This window comes from Lactuca virosa, chromosome 4 (assembly GCF_052849685.1).
Source record: "Lactuca virosa cultivar CGN04683 chromosome 4, Lactuca_virosa_CGN04683_v6, whole genome shotgun sequence".
Lineage (NCBI taxonomy): Eukaryota > Viridiplantae > Streptophyta > Magnoliopsida > Asterales > Asteraceae > Lactuca > Lactuca virosa.
This window is the reverse complement of record NC_136429.1, coordinates 47,413,193-47,434,046: the sequence shown is the minus strand read 5'-3', so window position 1 is coordinate 47,434,046 and position 20,854 is coordinate 47,413,193. Positions and strand designations below refer to the sequence as shown.

The 20,854-nt window shown below is 32.9% G+C and overlaps 1 protein-coding gene across 1 annotated transcript; it reads left to right on the top strand.

The window, feature by feature from the left end:
- Positions 1 to 15,693: 15,693 nt before the first annotated feature.
- On the top strand, positions 15,694 to 19,973 carry LOC145103984 (CRAL-TRIO domain-containing protein YKL091C-like). Its single transcript, XM_079041264.1, has 6 exons — positions 15,694 to 15,879; positions 18,737 to 18,992; positions 19,144 to 19,180; positions 19,282 to 19,399; positions 19,503 to 19,613; positions 19,691 to 19,973. Exons 1-6 carry the CDS (start codon positions 15,808 to 15,810, stop codon positions 19,826 to 19,828), a joined length of 732 nt encoding a protein of 243 aa, XP_078897390.1. The 5' UTR covers positions 15,694 to 15,807; the 3' UTR covers positions 19,829 to 19,973.
- The last annotated feature ends 881 nt before the right edge of the window (positions 19,974 to 20,854 follow it).

Below are 20,854 nucleotides of genomic sequence, written 5' to 3'. Positions count from 1 at the left end.
ATGGTGTCACTGTCATCGTTCTTGACATATACGATTCACATTTATCATAAGACTCAGGGTCAAATGAATTCCAAAAAACTAATCCAACTGGATATTTGGTAATGCAACTCTTATTCATATGTCCAAGAGGATGAGTCCATAATTGCATTTAATCCAACCAATGAATCTCCATTGAACTATTGTTTATACTAGTTTCAAAGATTTTGATGACTTACTTTTAAAAAGAAAACATGCGAAATGTTTTTTTTATTTAAATAAGCTAGAACTATCTTACGAACATTGTATAAAAATTTCAATGATAAGACCATAGACTTAACATTTAATAGAATGAGTCATCTTATGATCCTAAGGACAGTAGGGGACTCGATTCTATGTCCTTGCTCATGATCATTTCTCTATGTTATAGTCTATTACTTCCTTTTGGTCACTTCACATTTTTTCAAATTTCGGTACTCATCTTTTAGTGAAATACTCAAGGATTTGAAGTAACATGCCAATGGTGTTATGGATTCATTATTCTAATTACATGCTAAACACTTGGAAGAACGAGTTGACTCTTGATCTTTAAAATTATTATGGGGCCTCGTTATCGATAATAAATCAAATCTTCTTAGGTTTCAATCTACTTCAGATACTTTAGGCATATGTGCTATTCTTAGTCCTTTTCTTAGTACTCAATTTAGCCTATCAGAATACGTCTCAGAATAGGCCTACCTATTTTCCTTCCCATTTGATGTTGTGATTGGGTATATCAAAATTGAACATCCTCTTTGCCTATGGACAATTTTCTTCTTCTTGAAACTTCTTTCATGATATCCATGTTATTCCCCAAAAGGTTCTCAACATGCTATGCAACTTCACAAAGGATCTTTTCATGTTTTCGAAATCACTTGATCATAGCTAATTCATAATGGGTGGAATTCCACGTTTCTTTAATATTATCAATGTACTTAAATCTTTTGAAGCTTGGAGTCTCCCTGCTTTTCCATGTTAATTCGAAAGGTACTCAACATGGAATGTAGTTCCATAATGGATCTTTAGAAATAGCTCATATTAGAATCACCTAATAATATGCACTAGTTGGCTAGTTGATTATGTCACCATAATCAGCTCCTACCATGATGAAATTGCTTCAATTTGTACACTTAAAATTTTCTAAGATGGATCCATCTAAGTTGCTTATATCGAAGCAGAATCACCTGATTATATGCACATGTCAACCAGTTGGTCATGTTTCCATTGTCAACTCCTAACTTGATGGAATTCCATTTAGCATCAATAAAACTTATGTACTAAGTGTATTTTATACTTTCTCCTTTCTATAGCTAAAGGTACGATGTTTCTTTTCATTTAAGAGAGCTATTCTCAAACCACAGACAAGACTGATAATTCCTTCTAGCTTATCCTTTTAGAGAATTTTGTACCAGTTAACTTTTAGTAGATACTTTTAAGACCTCATTCAATTAATTATTAGGACTAGTTTATTTTATTGATCCTTAAGGGATAATAACTCAATTATCAAATTATTTCAATCAAGGCTAAATGTCTAACTCTCAACGAATAAGACGAACAAATCCCATCTTGACTACATACGCCCATCATTGTACTTCATGTCATACCCAACGATGGCCCTTATGATTGCCTTTTACAGAACAACGTTAAACCATGTCAAAGCACAACAATTCCTACACTTCAAGTCTCAAATATGTATCCCAGGTCTAAGAATACAAAGAAACAACCTTGATCAAAACATCACTCATGACTACGATCCATAAACTAATTTTGATGCGGGTCAGGTCCAATACTTATTCTCCTAATCAAGTACCTAATAAGTTGGTAGCAACTCTTTCTATTATCATCTCCATGAAAATCAACTAATCCAATCATATTAGTCTTACCTCATAGATTCTCCCACAACTATAAACGACTATGGACATTTAGAATAACCTAGTTATTCAAGGATTAAACATGCTAATATAGAACACAACAATTATTTAATGAAACACTATATCCACTAAATCAACTCATTACAATATATGTCTCTTGCACTATTCCAATATCCAAATACTAAATTTTAATCAAATACATCTGCTTATATCAACAAGGCACTATAGCATCAGCTTGACTTTCATGCTTTATCTAATGAGAAGGAGATTTGTTAGTAGATTTGACAAACTTGATTTGTATAAATTTTGCGAATACCTACATTTTCAATTATATATATATATATATATATATATATATATATATATATACAAAGAGAGAGAGAGAGAGAAAAAAAAACTCTTGAGAATGTATTAGATGCTTAATTATGACTTAGATACCAATACTTGTGTAATGGGATTACTCATAGTCATAATGAACTATACATTAAACATCTTTTTATGTAGTTCTCCAAACTACAATGTATTCTAACTCTGATGTGTAACTGTAACTAAAATCTACATGTAACTACTATCCATGTAATTTCTCTTCATTTATAATTGAGAACACGCCTGATTGTGATTGAGAGTCATCTTAATCTATTTGGAAGTTCAACGTATGTGTAACAGCTTAAACATAACTTTATTTCAAATACTCAACAGATTAGGAATATTTCTCTAGTTCTCGCAAGCACTTTAGAATGTTCCTATAAGTCACACCATGACTTATTCTCAAATTAAATTTGTATCATTCGACATGATCCAAGCGTAAGACTTATCTAGACTTCATGCATAATCATAACATATATTATTAATCTAATTTTAGCAACATATTGAATAGAATCATATTATCTAGTTCAAAGACATTGTGCTAGGATTTTGAGGAATGCTCAAAATCATGTTATGTGGTATTTGACAATATAAACTCGCTTAGAGTCTTATATCTTAATCTCTTTAAGATCCTTGACAATCAATGCAATTTTACTTAATCTTTTAAGTTGCCATGATCTACCAATATAGTTCTTTATTCCAAGAATTAGTATGTCAACTACATATAACACTAGGAATGTTACTGCACTCCCATTAGATTTATAGAAAACACAAGATTCATCTTGATTCATAGTTAAATCATACTCTGTTATTATCTTACAATAAAGAAGATTCTTACTTTGAGATGTTAGCTTAAATCCGAAAAGATTTCTATTCATGTATGTTTTCTCCTTTGAAAACTCACTTACTCTTTATATTCATAATATATCGAGGAAGATTAATCAAGCCCATATGTGATAATCATACTCGAATGCATCTTTATGTGTTCTATTAGTTTATGATAAGCTATTAAGCAGATTCAACAATAGTTGGAAAACTTGCTAGATCCAAACTATGATTCATTTAGTTGATGGTTCTCTAGCTCTTAAATTTCCATATTGCTCCCACTTAGAAAAAAGAACTTTCTAACTACTTGTCTTTTGTAATGACAATTATTTTGGATAGCTTACATAAATGCAATTAGTAGATGCTAGACTGGTCGAGCTTATTGTCTAACTTGAGCTCCATAACTCCATACCTTTTAGGTAAGGATAAACCATTACATCATTGGTCTAATGAAAGTATTTAATCAACTTGTTTGGTTGGAAACATATATATTCAATATATATTTATTTCAATGAGCATAATTTCAAATTTTATAAAGTAAATAGTTCTTTTAAACAACATATAACAGACTGCAAGTTCTGTGTTATCCTATTCAAAAACTTGTAATATAGACATTCAACTAATGGCCTGGTGACCCTATCACTCTAGAGAATACGAAGGCTACCTCAAACATCATAAGTTAATTACAAGAGACCAGGTGATCCTGTGCCACAAGAACCATACAAATGATGAGTGAGTGTTTTTGACGGAATGAGTTGTGAATCGATTCCACAGATCCTAAGATGTTCCAAGAATACTTGGTTCACAAACTTATTTTCTTTATCTCAATGAAAGGTTAATGATGGTCTCATTAATTTGTATTTCAATCTTCACTATGAAACAATTTGAGCAAATAAAAGGTTTCAACAATAACAAATAAAAGTCGTTAGTGAAATTGACTAAGTATCTATCACCAAATCTATCCATGGATTGAAAAGATTACATACATCACTTATGTATAATTCTTTGTCAAGCCTCTTGTTCTTTAACTACTAATAGATAAATACACTTGCGAATCATCTTCCCATATAAATAGGATTCACATATATCAAATGAATCAAGCTCATTTGCCTTAAAAATTCCATCCTTTTGAAGTTGGTATATATGTTTCCTATTTATATAGTCATGATGATTATGACATAGATAAGTTTGAATCAAATATCATTTGATTTTATAGGTTTTATCTTTAGAACTATTAATTTAATGAAAACTTATAAATTTACTTCATAAATAACATTATGAGAAAATATTCTCAACATAGAATACATCATTTCAGAACATGAATGTGAACATCGATTAAACGATAAGTAAATATGGATTTATTCATAAATTTCAACTGTTACATGTTCCTATAAGAATATGTACAAAACATCTATTGTTTAAAACCATAACATCACTTGTTTATCCTGAACACGATATACAATTCGCTTGCCATCAGTTGATTATATCTTCTAATCATCAGCACACAATATCAATTATTAGTGTCACATGAAGTATAACATACTCAAGTGAATGATGGAAAAATAAATATTTCTACCATATAGATAATTAAAGTCTTGGTGAAGTCAGACTTCCTCAACTCGATGAGATTAGAGAAGCAGTTCCTCATTTAGTTTCTAGTTTCTCCACAATAGAAACAACACTAATCATTTTGGTCTTTCCTTGATTTATGGTTTTATGTTGTATTTCCCTTAACTGAACTATAGGTCTATTTGAGTACACAATCTCTTAGACTTCCTTTATTCAATGGTTGAATAGGTTTGAAGCACGTTCTACTGTGCTGATTGAATATCTGTTTTACTTGATGAGATATGTGATATGTTTCACAATTATCCAATACTTTCTTCAAGTCAAGGGCAATTGTTCCAGTATGATGTGAGACACATCAACATCATCACAAAAATTATTCCATCAAAGCATCATGATCAGACTGACTAGTTAGTAGAGGTTGTTCAGGTATGAGATCTTTTAATATATACAATTTTTATTTATCCTTAAGGAAGAACCTCAAGGTATTATATCAGTTATAGAAATTATAACCATCAAATGTTACTATCTCTTGAAACTCAGCAAGAGAGGGATTTTACAGGGCGTACAAGTATTAACAGTTATTTACAGAATTTAACATAAATTCATTTAGTATTTTCAATATTAAGTGTTTAAAAAATTAATACCTTTTATTGTTTCTAAAACATTAATTTAATAAAGTATAGGATCCATGTAACGAAACAAGTAAATGGTTAGGTTACCTTTATCCCATCCACTTAATCAAACTCGGTAGGTAGCGATTATCAATTGCATAAAATATGCGATTGCTAGATAATGGGATCCCAAACAAATTTTGTTTATCTTGTCATGTTTGATCTCATCTATGCCTCGGACCTCTCATGCTTAGGTGACCTTTATCATACAAGATTTCGATCAAGTCTTCCTACTTGAAACAACTTGTAGCATTGCAACTAACTAGTGACTAGGTGACCCTTATGTCACTAGAAAATACAAAACCACCCTGAATCATCATAACAAACCACCAACCCTATATTTTTGAAATCTTGATAGGTATCCCTAAGGTTTCTAATTTCCTTAATTATTATTTTAATACGACTTAAAATTTAAATAATCAAAATCTAATAAACCCTACCTTTTTCAAAAATTAGAAGGCTAAGGGATTAGGATTACATTTAAATTATTAAATTAATTGTTTAATTGGTAAATAATTATTTAATGCATATGATTTAAATTAATTTAATTAATTGTTTGATTGGTAAATAATATGATTTGAATTTATTTAATTATTTTTTTAATTAAGATAAAAGATTAAATCATCATTTAGTTTAAAATTATTTAATTATTAATTGGTTAATTCGAAAATTAGTTTTAAACCCTAGTATTTTGAAAAGTTTTAAATACACCTTATACTATATATAATTAAATGTTTAATATATTATATGCATAAGACAAGTCAGTCAAATCAATGGTAGGCCACATTCACGAACCCATACTCGAAGGGGAGGTATAAGGATAACGACCTATAAAGTGACCGTTGAATGGATGTCTACTCTCAACAACTGCTCCATTGTATTGTGGAGGTTTGTTAGCCGAACGGGTTTGATAGGACATAAAAGTATGATACTATAAACTAATTAAACCTTTTATAAATCTCACTCTAGTTACTTTAATCCATGAAAACACACATTGTTTCCTTATGAGTCGTCAGTAGAGCGTGTGTGGTTAATCAACACACTAATTTGGGACTATAACTGTGAAATGGTGTTACAACTCGTATTTATTATTGTTGATGGAGCGTGTGTGGTTAACCGACACATCAATTAGATATCATAAATTGATTGAGGATGTTTTGAGCGGGTTTACATGGTTATTCACATCTTAATTGTGATCCTCGACATCCCAATCACAACTGGTAAGAGCATAATCGAGATTAAACATGCCATTGATAAGATTCAATGAATCTCAAAAGATCTAGGAGTTTCATGTGATTGAAATTGGTGAGATGACTCTACTTACCTAAAATAGATTCGAATTTGATTACGACATCCCTCTTCAAAGGTCGAATTGAAAAATATGGATCCTAGCCTTACTTTAAATTATGGGTTAATAATTAAGGATTAAAATCAAATAACTTGAATTCTCTCTTCTCCCAAATCAAAAGATTTCATGACAAGACAGTGATGACCTTCCTCGTTCTTCTAGAAATGTTTTTCCTCGTACTTCTAAAGATGATCTTCCATATTCTAATAATGGTGAAAAAGTTTTCTATTCTTCAAGTAATGGTGGAATTGGACATCATGCTTCTTCAATCCTTCCACTTCCTCCTCTAGTGATTCTCCCAACGTTACATTTTCCTCGAATTGAAAGATATGAAACTACTCAAGCCCTATTGGAATGTAAACATGAAGATGAAAATTTTGTGTGTGCGTATGTTCTGAAAATAAATTCATACATTGACAAATTGGACATGATGGGTGTCATATTTCCAAAGGAGCAAGCCATTGATTTGGTTTTTTTCTCTTCTTGAGTCATATGGTAAGTTCGTTAAGAACTTTTATATGAGGAATCTCGATGTGACCCTAACTGATTTGACTAAGATGTTGATTGTTGCTGAAGCAGAAATGCTCAAGAACACATCTGAAGCAGAGCTGCTTAAAGGGTCTAATTCCAAAGTTTCCATGGACATTGATAACAGTACCATTTGTGATCAAGAAAATATTTATCTTCCCAATCGAAAGGGATCGTCCAAGGTCAAACCGTTTGATCATATGGTAAAGAGAAAGAACCATTCTGAAATCAATCCACATGTTGACCCCACTGAGTCCATTTGTTTCTACTGCAAATTGAAGGGACATTGGAAGCAAAGCTACCTACATTACCTGAAAAATCTTAGAAATGGTAAAGTCAATTCGCATGACTCTACTTCAGGTATATCCATTATCTAATTCCATAAGTTCGTATTCTTAGAATCATAATACATGATGTGATGATCAAATTTTGATGGTATTTTAGGATCTAAAAGAAAGAAGTAGGCTTAAACAAGTGAGCTAAATCTAATCATGAAAGATGGACTTTTGGTCGCATGGTTCGTTGGTCAGAATTTAGAGCTATTACTAGGGATTTTGGATAATTTAATAGATTGTTATTACTGTTTTGAGATGTTACTAGGGATTTTGAGATCTTATGGATTCAAAGGACAACCACTCAAGCTCTGATACCAATTGTGAGAACAAGGAGATCTGATGCGCAGGGACAAGGTTTGAGAACTCAAACCTTGAGTTAATGCTTAAGATCAATTTCTGCTACTAAGGAATGTTCCAGTCAAGTATGGCAAGACCAGTCAAGTCTGAGTTAATGCATTCAACAAAGTATTCAAGATATTAATGAAGAATGAAGATATTGATCAAAGTAAAGATAATAAATGAGGAACAAGAAGAATGTTTGAGAGAATAACTTGGAAGGTGAAGTAAACTAGAAAATTACTATATTTGTTTGAACAATCCGTCACTTGATTTATCATAGAAAGCTCCTTTAAATAGGAGAACATAATACAACGTACAAACCATATACAAGCATAGGACCGGATAATAGAGATGTTTCTGAACCTCTGATTATCTAATTTTGACAAAAGAAACTAAGTCCTATGACAAGTTAAATCAAGCTAAATGACAAATACAATTAATTGATGCGGACAAAAGTTCATAACAACTCCGGAACATAGACTTTGTTCTGAACACCATATTCACTCCGAAAAACTGATTGACTCCGGAACTGCTTCTGACTTCGGAACACCATCTGACCTCGGAACAGGCTTGCCACGGAACATACAAGGATAGTGATTTCTAGAGGTTCACTTTCAGGTTCCAACATCGATCACCACCGGTCGCAGAAGAACCCTCCTACGGCTGTGCCACTGGTGCTGGAAATACACCAAATGCTCGGTATGACGCGGTGGCGGAAGATTATCGTGGAGATCAGCCTCACGATGCTCTAGCTTCCCCCGATACCGTTTCCACAGAATGGAGTCCATCGACACTAGAGACTCGATACGTGCCAAAGCAAAAAAAGCATTTGCCAGTCGATAAGTCTGTGAAGCAAAAAGAATGGGGAGAAGGAGAAGATAGTAAGATCTAAATCACTTACCGTCAACAACGACATAGAAGATCGGCATCATCCTCCGTGCACGCCAGACGAGACTCATTCCAACACCAGCAAAGACGACTTCCGAATACTCGTCGGGAACGACCTAGATCGTCTTCAGAAAGTCAGCAGTGACCTGGTTGTGTGGAAAAAGCTTAGGGGTAACATCTGAGATGTTGTTCGCCCGATAGTGCCCGTGACCAACTCGCTCCCAGTTAGCCCACAACCATTTGTCTTGCCAGCTCTTGGGAGTCTTGCTATCAGGAACCAGGACGTGACCACCATGATGGGCGGAGAACGTGAACTTGTCTCCAGGGGCACAGAACCGGAAGAAGAACTTGAAGAAAAAGAAATCGGGAAGGATGTTGTTCGCCCGATAGATCATCTCGAAAGGCACCATCTTGTTGACAACGTTCGGAGTGAGCATCTGAATGCTACAACCGTTCTTCTGAAGAAATCCTCTTAAAAGTCAGTTAAGGGAAGACGAAGCCCCGCATCGAAGGTCTTTAGGTAAAAGCCAACTTCCCAGGAGGAGGTGACACGATCATCGAATCGGCGACCGGAAGCTCCATGCCATCTGCCGGAGAAAAGACATAAGTATCTTGCATAATATCAAACTCTGCAGGAGAAGGAACAATGTCGAATTGGTTCGCCATGAAAGTAGAAAGAGGAATAAGAGGAGGAAAGTCAAAGAAGAAAGAAGGAAGAAACAAGATAAGAGGCGTGAACAAAATTAGGAGAAGATATTCACTTATAAGGAACAAGGAAATGCGGGATATTCAAAATCCAAGACAGATGATTTAACCGCCTAACATAATGGACAGTCACATCGCCGAAAAAATCAAAGCGTCGCTCGAACTCCAGATTGACACGTGTAGATGCAGTTAAGTCAAGAATATCATACCTAGCCTAGGAAACACTATAACTACTGGACTAGGGGACTTGATAACGTGCCCCCTAGAATGGGCTAGAAGTTGCACTCAGTCGCGCTAAGGGTGCCTCAAGGCAGGCCGCTAGACCATGCTACTCCCAGCGTAGCCGCCCCGATGAAATCTCGCGCCCGCAGGCGTCTCTCTAGAGTCGTACGCCCGTGTGGAAGGCTCAGCCCTTAACGAGTGCCTTCCACTCAGCGAAAAATCCAACGGTTCCAAGCGACAAGGAGTACGCTCATAACATTACTACCTGAACCAATCGTTGGCTCTGTCATAACGAGGAGCACGATTAACCAATCAAGGCTCATCCGCCACCTCTAAGCGTAATCCGTTCTCTCTTAGCTCAAACCATACACTCTCAGTTCAATCACTGACTTGAACGTCAGAGCGTTTTCCCAGGAGCCCCACCCAGAGAATGGCTGACGATTTTCCCCTGTTGTGACCTCGTAAGTCTTCCCGGAGCAATCAGAACCACCTTATAATGAACGGAGCCACCGCTTCAGAAAACCGGAGGACTAAGTCGCATCAATGTATAAATAACTTTTGTATGTATTTAGCCCAATAGTTCTCAGCCCATGTGGCCCTTGTATATTGTATGTAATCATGGTTAATGCAATTATCTCAATTTCGGGAAATATCTCGTACAATATGGTATCAAAGCTATAAAGCAGGTTTGATAATCAATTGAACTAGAAGTTTTATTACATGAGATAAAACGATGAGAAACTAAATGATTAAAAACATGAGCACCAGGTATGACCGAGACACTGATACGACATGCTAGAGCTACCAGATAGAAGAGAAACAGAAGGCTGGAGTGAAGATGGAGCAGGATATAAGTCTCCCGAGCTGTCACACCTAAGCATCGTCTGATGAGTTTCCAAATCCTTCATAGTAAAACCAAAGTGATCACATTCAATAGACACTTGATTATCGTTTGTAAAACGAAGAACATATATTAAATTTTTTATAATATTATGTGTGACAAGAATGTTGTGGAAATGTAAGGGACGATGGACAGAGTTTAGTTTGGAGTGACCAGTGTTGGTAACGAGTATAGAAGAGCCATTTCCAACAAGAACAAATTTAATGTGACTCTTATTGCTAAAGGATGAGAGTATACCTGTGTCGGAGGCAAGGTGAGACGTGGCACCCGTATCCATGTACCACTTTGCATCTAAACCATCGTTAATAGACATGGAACTAAATGCCTGAGCTAGGTCGGTAGGCTAGTCTTGTGACATAGGAGGAAACCATTGCCATGTAGATTGAAGTGTGGGAGTGGTGGTGGTATGTATAGTAGGTATCTAAGGTTTATGGGTGAGCTGGATGCGCACCAAAAAGACTCGGTTGTGGCTGAGGAGCATGTGCATTGGGCCGACATTGCTGGTCCACTTAAGTTGGTCGAAAACCAGGCCAATATGGTGGGTAAGTCCATGGGAAGGGTTGTAATTGCATGACATATGGGTTCCATGGCAGAGGATGTTGCTGGTGCTGATTTCTTGAAACAGTAGGAGGCTGCTGGCAAGATTCCGAGTGGGAGCTGCCACTACGACGAGGCTGATTTGGGCGGCAACCAACACGAGATGACCCGGAGGAGTTGCGATGGTTGTTCCCAACATACAAAACATTATAAGATGATGGGTGATCGACATGAGATGATTGTGCGGGATTATTGGTCTTAAATCATTGTTCTTCAACAAGCAAGCGAGATCGAGCCTGGAGATAATTAGGAGGTGGGTCCTTGTGTCGAAGGAGTATAGAAATATTGTCAAACTGAAGAGATAAACCATTAAGCAAGTGGGCAACAAAAGTCTTCTCTGGAATAAGGTTTTCGATATTGGCAAGAAGATCAAAGATGCTTTTCATTTTATAACAATATTGAGTAATTGAGAGATCACCATGAGTCATGAAACACAACTTGTTTTCGAGTTTAGTATCCTGAGTATCTTTTTTTTCACGAAATAGTTCTTCAATACTTTGCCAAATTGAGTGAGATGCGGAATTTTTCTTGATAATTGATGTAAGAAGATGCTGAGTGAGAGTGGCGTAAATCTATGATTTGACAATTGAATCAAGGGTATACCATTGCTCATCATTTTCAGATTTTGGTTTAGATGTTCCGGTGAGGAAACCAAGAACACGATAACCCCGACAATGGGTTTCAAATAACTCTCTCCAGGCATTTTTGCATGGTCAGATGCATGGAACTGTTTACATGCACCAGCCGCCAGGGTTTAGAGACACCACTCGTCGAGATCATGTCTGGCTTTTACAAAAGTCCCTTTATGGCCTAACACAAGCCCCACAGGCTTGGTTTCAGCGTTATGCTTCCAACATCATCAGGATCAGTTTTACACATAGTCACTGTGATTCTTCATTATTTATTTTTTGTTGGGGTTCAGAGATGGCTTATTTATTACTCTATGTTGGCGATATCGTCATGACAACCTCCTCTACGCATCTCATACAACGCATTATTTCTCATATGGCCTCAGAATTTGCCATGAAGGATCTTGGGGATTTATCCTATTTTCTGGGCATTGCTGCGACTCAGGATGCTAAAGGCATATTCTTATCCCAACGTAAATATGTGTTGGAAATCCTGGAACGCGCTACATGTTACATTGCAACCCATGTCAAACCCCAGCTGACACTCAGGCCAAACTGCACTTCTCAAGCGATCCTGTCACTGATCATACTCTTTACCGCAACCTTGCAGGTGGTCTCCAGTATCTCACCTTCACACGCTCATATCTCTCGTATGTCGTACAACATATTTGTCTATTTATGCACGACCCTCACAAACTTCATTTCTATGCTTTAAAGTGCATCTTACGTTATGTTCGCGGTACATTGGACTACTGCCTGCAACTTCACCATTCCCTCTCCACAAGCCTCATAGCCTACTCTGATGTTGATTGGGGGGATGCCCAAACACACGTCGATCCACCAGCGACTACTGTGTCTTTTTGGGTGATAATATTTTATTATGGTCTTCTAAATGCCAACCCATCGTTTCATGTTCTAGTGCGGAAGCCGAATACTGTGGTGTGGCCAATGTTGTAGCCGAAACATGCTGGTTAAGAAACTTTCTTTGTGAGCTTCACACTCCTTTAGCGAAGTCAACCATTGTTTAGTGTGATAATGTCAGTGTTGTTTATCTGTCTACCAATCCTGTTCAGCACCAACGCACCAAACACATAGAGATGAATATTCATTTTGTGCGTGACAAAGTTGCAACTGGTCAAGTCAGAGTGCTTCATGTTCGTTCCTGTCTTTAGTATGCATATATCTTTACCAAAGGACTTCCATCATCTCTGTTCATAGATTTTCGGACCAGTTTGAGTATCTGCTCCAGATCTCCCGCTCAAACTGAGGGGGTGTATTAGTGTATATTATGTATAAATAACATTTGTATGTATTTAGCCCATTAGTTCTCAGCCCATGTGGCCCTTGTATATTGTATTTAATTATTTTTAATGCAATTATCTCAATTATGGGAAATATCTCGTCTAATAGTCATAAAATACGAACTTTAAATTCTCCCACAAAACCAATGTTTTAAAAACCGGGTTTTTAGTTGAACTTATATGGTGACCGGATCCCGGTTTAACCGGTTCGACCGTTGGGTCAACCGGTTTCTATAATTTTCATATTTTTTTTCCTATTTTCCTATACATGCATACATATATAAATAATGAATTTGATGTTTATAAGTTCAAATATTAAAAATATACATAAAAATAAGTTGTAGATCACTCCAAATATATTAAAACAACACATAACCATAAGTTTTAGTGTTTTACATCAATCCATATACGTCAAAAAGAAAATAACGTATAATACCAAAATAAAATTTAGTTTTAGATGAATACAAACACATCAAAAAAACTTTATAACATTTATCATATGTTTTTATTTAGAGAAAATTACATAGATTTGAAAAAATTCACTAAAGTTTATTATGCAAATGGTTTTTTTCCATATGTTTTTATTCGTTTTAACCGGATTATTTTAACCGGTTCGACCGAGTTTTTCTAAAAACAGGCTGGTTCAATCCGTTTTAGAAATCGATGTAAAACGGTGATAGTTGAACCGCTCTCTCTCCCGGTTCCCGGTCAAACCGGTTCGACCGGCCGGTTCAAACCGGTTTTTAAAACATTGCACAAAACTAATTTGACAATCGGTATGTATCCTCGGTCTCCAACTCGAAATATGGTTAAGTGTCTTTTTTTTTTTTTTTAAGGCAATAGGAATATCAAGATGGGAGTTATGGTCGAGAACTTGTTCTTGGAGGATCACGTCATCCTCATAATCTATGTTGCTAAAAGAATTAAATTACATATTATTTCTTATAATGTTTTTTTCTAGAACAAATTACTGGAATCGTCATTGTGGTTTGGTTAAATTTGCATGTTTGGTCCTTAACTTTTGTTTTGCACTCGGACCGTCCCTACAGTTTCATTTTATTGCGTCGTTCGTCCCTATCAAACATAAAAAGACACTTCTGCCCTTTCTCATTCGTTTTTTACCTTTTTAATTATTTGTTTTATGTTTTTAAATAATAAAATAAACTAAAATAAAAAGACCCCCCTCCACTTCCCAATTCATTCTCATCCACCCATTCGATTACATTCTCCAAGTTTTCCCAAACCCTCTTTCGGGTGAGAGACCATCGTCGCTTTTCCGATGATCATCGTCACTTTTCCGGCACACAGTTTTCGCCTCTGTAACCATCTCTTCTCACCAGCCTCACCAGAACCTCAGTTCCTCCCTTCCCGTCACCACCGTTCACCTTTTCTTCTCTTTTCTTCAAAATTATCTTCACAGACCATTTCAAACCACAACAAACAAATCATCCATCATCCCTCTCCATCGTTCTCTATACTCAATGTGAAACAGAGTCGCTGCCACCTCCATCTTGCAACAGATTTCTTCATTTGAAATCCATCTCTTTGGTTTAAATCAGTGTTTTCCAGAGATTGACGAAGTTTGTGAAACCATTGTGTTCCAGAAATTGTTTCATGAAATCGGTGCGTTCAAGTAATCGATTGTCGTTTGGGAACACCGCTTATGATTTTGGTTTTCACAAATTGATCGCAAGTGGAGAACCGTGTCCGCCAAAATCCTCCGGCCACCACATCTCTCCTTCACAAATTGGTCGTTTGGGAACCCCGCTTATGAATTTGGGGTTTCATCAGTTTTTTCTTTCATCATCGATTTCATGTTAGGTTTTGCGTTTTGGACTTTGATTTCCATATCTGATTTTCATTTCACCTTACTGATTTGATCGATTTGATCTCATTATGGTTTTGATTTCTATTTTTAAGTTTGATTTTTGGGATTTGATCTTGGATTGTGACCTGATGAAATCGATTATGTAGTTGTAGTGGAGCTAGAATCAGTGTATGGTGGTGATTTTGGAATCGATGGGTAGCGGTTGTTGATGGCCGGTAGTGGTTATCAGTGGCCGGTGGTGGTTGTTGGTGGCCGGTAGTGGTATTCAATGAACTGTAGTGGTTATCGATGACATGTGGTGTTAGTAGTGCAAGTGAGAGATGAGTGGGTCCCACATGCCTATAAATTGATTTTCTTTAATTAATAAATAATAAAGAAAATAATAAAAAAAAGAAAAAAATAATACAAAGGGTAATATAGTCTTTTCATCTCGCAGAGGGACGAAACGCGTAACAAAATCATACTATGAGGACGGTCCAAATGCAAAACAAAAGTTAGGGACCAAACACGTAAATTTGACCAAACCACAGGGACGATTTCAGTAATTTATTCTTTTTTCTATAATAAGGGAACTCTTGGTTATAATTACTAAAAGAATATTAAAGTTAAAAGTTCGTGACAATTTCCCCGTTCAATTATTAGCATTTAGTCCACTCAACTACTCAATGGTCGCTCGATTTTTTATTTTGCCTTTTTTTTTTCTTTTTCTTTTTAGATTTTCGTTTGAACAACATATATTGTAAAAATCAGTATCCATACAATTGTGCCTAACATAACATCAGAGTAGAAATGACCTTCACATTCACCATTTCTCTTATCTATATATAGAAACACTGTTTCTTCCGTTCCTCTTTCTTTTTCAAGCTAAAATGGCCAAAGATCAAGAAGTCAAACTCGCTCAAATGAAGAAAATCGTTCAGGAGCTCGGATCCTCCACAGAGGTAACCAATTCGAACTTGCTAGTTTATGATTAATTGATTACTCTTCTTCTTTCCATGAAAAATGGAGATTTGGTTTGCGAAACTGAAAAGTGAAAACTCAGGGGCCTTATCTGTTGTAATTGAATTCCTTTTTGGTTCGGATTTTGTTTTTTAATTATAGTTCAATGTCATGATTAAATTTTCAATTGAAGATCAAAGTGGATAATTATATTGATTTTGGATGTCATCAAGCTCTAACAAAGCGACAATATATTGATTGGAGTTTTAGATCTTTAAGTTATTGACAAATAAAGTTAAAAATCAGTAATATTTGTAATATTGAAATAATTTTAATGATATAATTCCTAAAAAAGTAATATATATTTTTTATTATACAATTCTTTGTTAACATTCGTATAGAACATTCTATATATATAATTGTAGACATTAGATCGAGATGATTCTAAACGTCTAAATGTTGCTCAGTTAAGGGAAAATGACTTATCATGGTAATGATCTTTGTCGTTTTGTTCATATTTAGACAACTTTTTTTTTTATATATTTGATCATTTAATTTGTTATATGTGATCACATATTACTATTGTCACCGGCTATAACAATTGACAATGATAATATGTCAACACATTTAACAAGTTAAATGGTCAAATGTATACATAATTTTTTTTTGACTAAATATGAACAAAACGAAAAGTTAATTACCATTATAAGTCAATTTTTTTCACTTTTAGCGATTTTATTTTTTATATTTGTTAGTATTATTTTTTTCAAACGTTATTTTTAAAGTATTCATAATGTCCTAAATATTAATTAAATAATGATCAATTCTATACTTTACTTTTTAATTAATAAATATGTTTTTGTTTTGTGAAATATTTTATATAGTTTTTTATAGTTTTTTTTCTTTTTCTTTTAAACATATACAATATTTTTAAAGTAAATAATATCTAACAATAAAAATAAATAAATTAAATATGTAACAATAAGTATGGAGGTTCTTCTAAAAAACATAAAAAGAAAATAATACGTAGCAAATAAAAAAAGCTATATAATGTAAATATTTTAAAATTATTACAATTTTTTAATACTTTTTAATTAGAAGTTTATAAACTTTTAATTTTTAATACAACATTTTAAACTCGTATTTAACGAAAGTATTTTAAAATGTTATAAAAAAATATTAAATTGTCATACAAAATTTGTGAAACACTTTAAAAATGTTGTAAAAGAAAGTTTAGAAATAATTGTATGAAAATTATAAAAAAAATTATATGAAAATGTAAAAAAAAAAAAGTTAAAAACTTGAAAAAAAATATAAAATATTTATAAAATATTTGGTTTAAAAGCCCTTATATTAGATTATATGAAAGTATAAAAAAATAAAAAAATATATAATCAAAGTTTAAAACATTGTATTAGAAAAACCTATAGGAAAAAAATATTATAAAAATATCGTGAGAAATTATAAAAAGTTTTAAAAAGTTTATAAAAAAAAAAGTTGATCATATTTAGGCAATTTTTTTTGGTATACATTTGACAATTTAACTTATTAAATGTGTTCACATATGACAATGGTAATATGTCAACACATTTATCAAATAAAATGGTCAAATGTATAAAAAAATTAGCTAAACATGAACAATACAAAAATGTAATTACTCTGACAAATGATTTTCCCCTCAATTAACCTTATTTACCTATATTGCCATCTCTATGTAGAATAAACCAATAATATTTTAACCAAACATTATAAAAAAAAGTATTATGATAGCGAGTCATTCATATGAGTTTTAAATCTCCTAATTGTTATATTTAACTTTTTAAAAATAGTCTATCATGATTATAAACACAAAATAAACTAAGAACTAATAGATGATTTTGGATAAATATGTCAAATATTATGTGTATTTTTTTCCATTAATACTTTAATTGCTTGCAATTTTGTAATAAGATAGTTTATTTATAACAAAAAATTTTAAGAGACGAATAATATACCTATATAAAAAATTAAGATTTTATATTTAATACAAATATAATATGTTTATATGTGTGTGAATAAATGTACATTTTTAAATAAAAAACATCCTAATTTAAATATTAAATCATTATAATTTTTAACATATTAATATTATAATTAAATTATTATAAAAGTTTATAGTATCATCTATTTAAATAAAAAGTATAATATTATGATTAGTTATTGATAAATTTAGAAAAAACGAAATTTTTCATAGTAATAAAAATGTATTTAAAATGTGTAGTTGATAATTTAAAAGATCTCCGTAAACTAAATAGATAAATATGTACTTTAAATAATAATATTATCATCCATATTAATACTAAAAGTTATGATAGTAATAATAAAATAATATAGAAAGATGATAATAATATAATAACAATAACAATTTAATTTGTTAAGAAAAACGCATTTATAAAACACCCATCATGAATATATAAACATATTGATTTTGAAGTATGGGTTATTGATGTGAATGCTACTAAGCCGACCAAAAAGGATTACAATGTTCATGGAGATTTATATATTTTTTTACAAGGTGGGACATAGCTATATAATAATATGAAGTGTACATGATTGACATTATACAAACATCTCTTTCGTTTTTATATGAAATAATTATCTTGTGCAGATATATGTTGTATTTATTTTGAACATAGTTACACAAAGTGGTATCACTAGTTACACAAATCATAATTAATATGTCAATAATGAACAAACTTGGTTTTGATTCGTAAGATTCTATATGTTTTATTATTATTGAAAATTTGACACTACCAATGTTGTAGTTATTTTGAACATGAACAAAATATGATCAAGTCTTTTTATTGTTATTATATGTAGAAGTACGGAGATCCAACACTAGAGAGGTTCTTAATAGCAAGATCAATGGATCCTAATAAAGCAGCAAAGATGTTTGTTTCATGGCAAAAATGGAGGACTTCTTTTGTCCCACTAGGGTTTATCCCTGATTCTGAAGTTCTTCAACAATTGGAATCAAGAAAAATATTTCTTCAAGGGCTTTCCAAAGATGGACATCCTATTATGATACTTCACGCTAGCAAGCATTATCCTGCTAAAGATCAACACCAATTCAAGAGTAATTCCTTTTGTTCTCTTTCATTAGATTTTTGATTATTAGTATTCCGTTCATCCAAATTTAGAGATGCTTTTTGACTTTTTATAATCTCGCTTGAGTTTTTTGCTTATATATATTCTTCTAAATGTAAATGTATTCTTGTGAAACACAGAATTCGTCGTACATCTACTTGACAAAGGAATTGCAAGGTATGTAATATTATAAGTATTCATCGATATTTTCTTCAAATTGAATTACATTTTAGACAAGTAATAATCAAACATTGTTATAAATATATTGTGAATTGAAGTGGAATAAGAGGCCAAGAAATTGGAAACGAGAAGATAGTTGCAATCATTGATATGCAGCAACTAACTTTCAAGAACGTTGACGCACATGGGTTAATATCTGGATTTCAGTTTTTACAGGTAAATTTTCATCCAAAATGGTAAATAGCATTCTTGTTTTTTTTTTATAGGGCAAATTGCATAAAAGACTAGTGTCAACTTATTTTTGCTTCATTTTGAATAGGCATACTACCCAGAACGATTAGCGAGATTATATATACTAAATATGCCAAAGTTTTTCGTGAGCGTTTGGAAGATGATTTCACATTTCCTTGAGAAAGCAACATTGGACAAGGTATCTTCACATTTGACCTTTGACCATTGTTGGGGTAAAAAAGATTGATGTTTTGACTTATGATTGTCGATATACAGATTGTGATCGTGAGAAATGAAGATGAAAGAAAACGATTTGTCATAGAAGTTGGCAAAGAGGCGTTACCGGAAGAACTTGGTGGTGAGGCCAAGCCTGTAGCACTTCAAGATGTTGAAGCACCTCGACTAGAGTGTTGATGAGTGTTTTTAATATTTAGTTTGTCGATTCGTATCAAGTTAATTATATTGTTGGCGATTTCATATTTAAAATAAGTATGTCGCAAACGTTTCATATTAATAATTTTATCACCCATCATAATCACAACAACAGCAAACATTGACATTTTTATAGTCTACTATTTTGTAAGCCATTTTTTACTAGAACTTTTTTTTTAAAATTTAAATCCTATTGTTCCATAATAATAATAATAATAATTAAAGACCAAAATAACCAATTTGAAACGATTTGGTCTTTAAAGAGCATCTCCAATGGTTAACATTACTATCACTAGCTTAAAAGTATTGTCACCTCATCATTTCATTAATTTTAACCTATAAAATTAAATAATCTCCGATGGTTAACCTCTTCCAATAACTTCTTTCTTTAATTTTATATAATCTATCATTATATATTTAAAATGTTTTTTCAAATCTTTTCCATTTAATTAGTCATTTTTAAGCACATATTATATTTTATAGATGTTGAATGCCACAAATAAACGAAAATAGAAAGAAAATATACCGAGTCTTTATTTTATAAACGTAAAATACGAAAAAAAAATCACGGCATAGTTATAAAAAAGATTAAAAATGCTATATAATTGTTATAAATTTATATTTCATAAATAAAATATCATTAAATATTTGATAGAAATAATTAACTTCTAAATAAATTACAAATATTTAAAACAAAAATACAATTAAAGGGTAAAAATAAATATGATTAGAAGATTAGGGGGTTAAATAAACTAAAGATGAAAATATATAAACCACTCGATATGTATTGAATGGTCAATAGAAAAAAGCAAATAAGCTTGTAGCTCCAATTGTAATAAGTCATAAATAGTTTAAAACAAATAGTAATAAGTCCAAAAATAAGCTCTTATTGGAGATGCTCAATATAAACTTTATCAAACGATATCTGATATGTGTATATTTAATCATATATTTTGTGCATTATCTTTATATTTTTAGCTACAATTGTGTGCTCATTTTAGGACAAAA

Excerpts from the sequence above, each read along its gene's own strand:
- LOC145103984 (XM_079041264.1), top strand. The coding sequence starts at position 15,808 with ATGGCCAAAGATCAAGAAGTCAAACTCGCTCAAATGAAGAAAATCGTT. Across the intron at positions 15,880-18,736 it reads AGCTCGGATCCTCCACAGAG|AAGTACGGAGATCCAACACT; the intron begins GTAACCAATTCG and ends TATTATATGTAG. Across the intron at positions 19,614-19,690 it reads AGAAAGCAACATTGGACAAG|ATTGTGATCGTGAGAAATGA; the intron begins GTATCTTCACAT and ends GTCGATATACAG.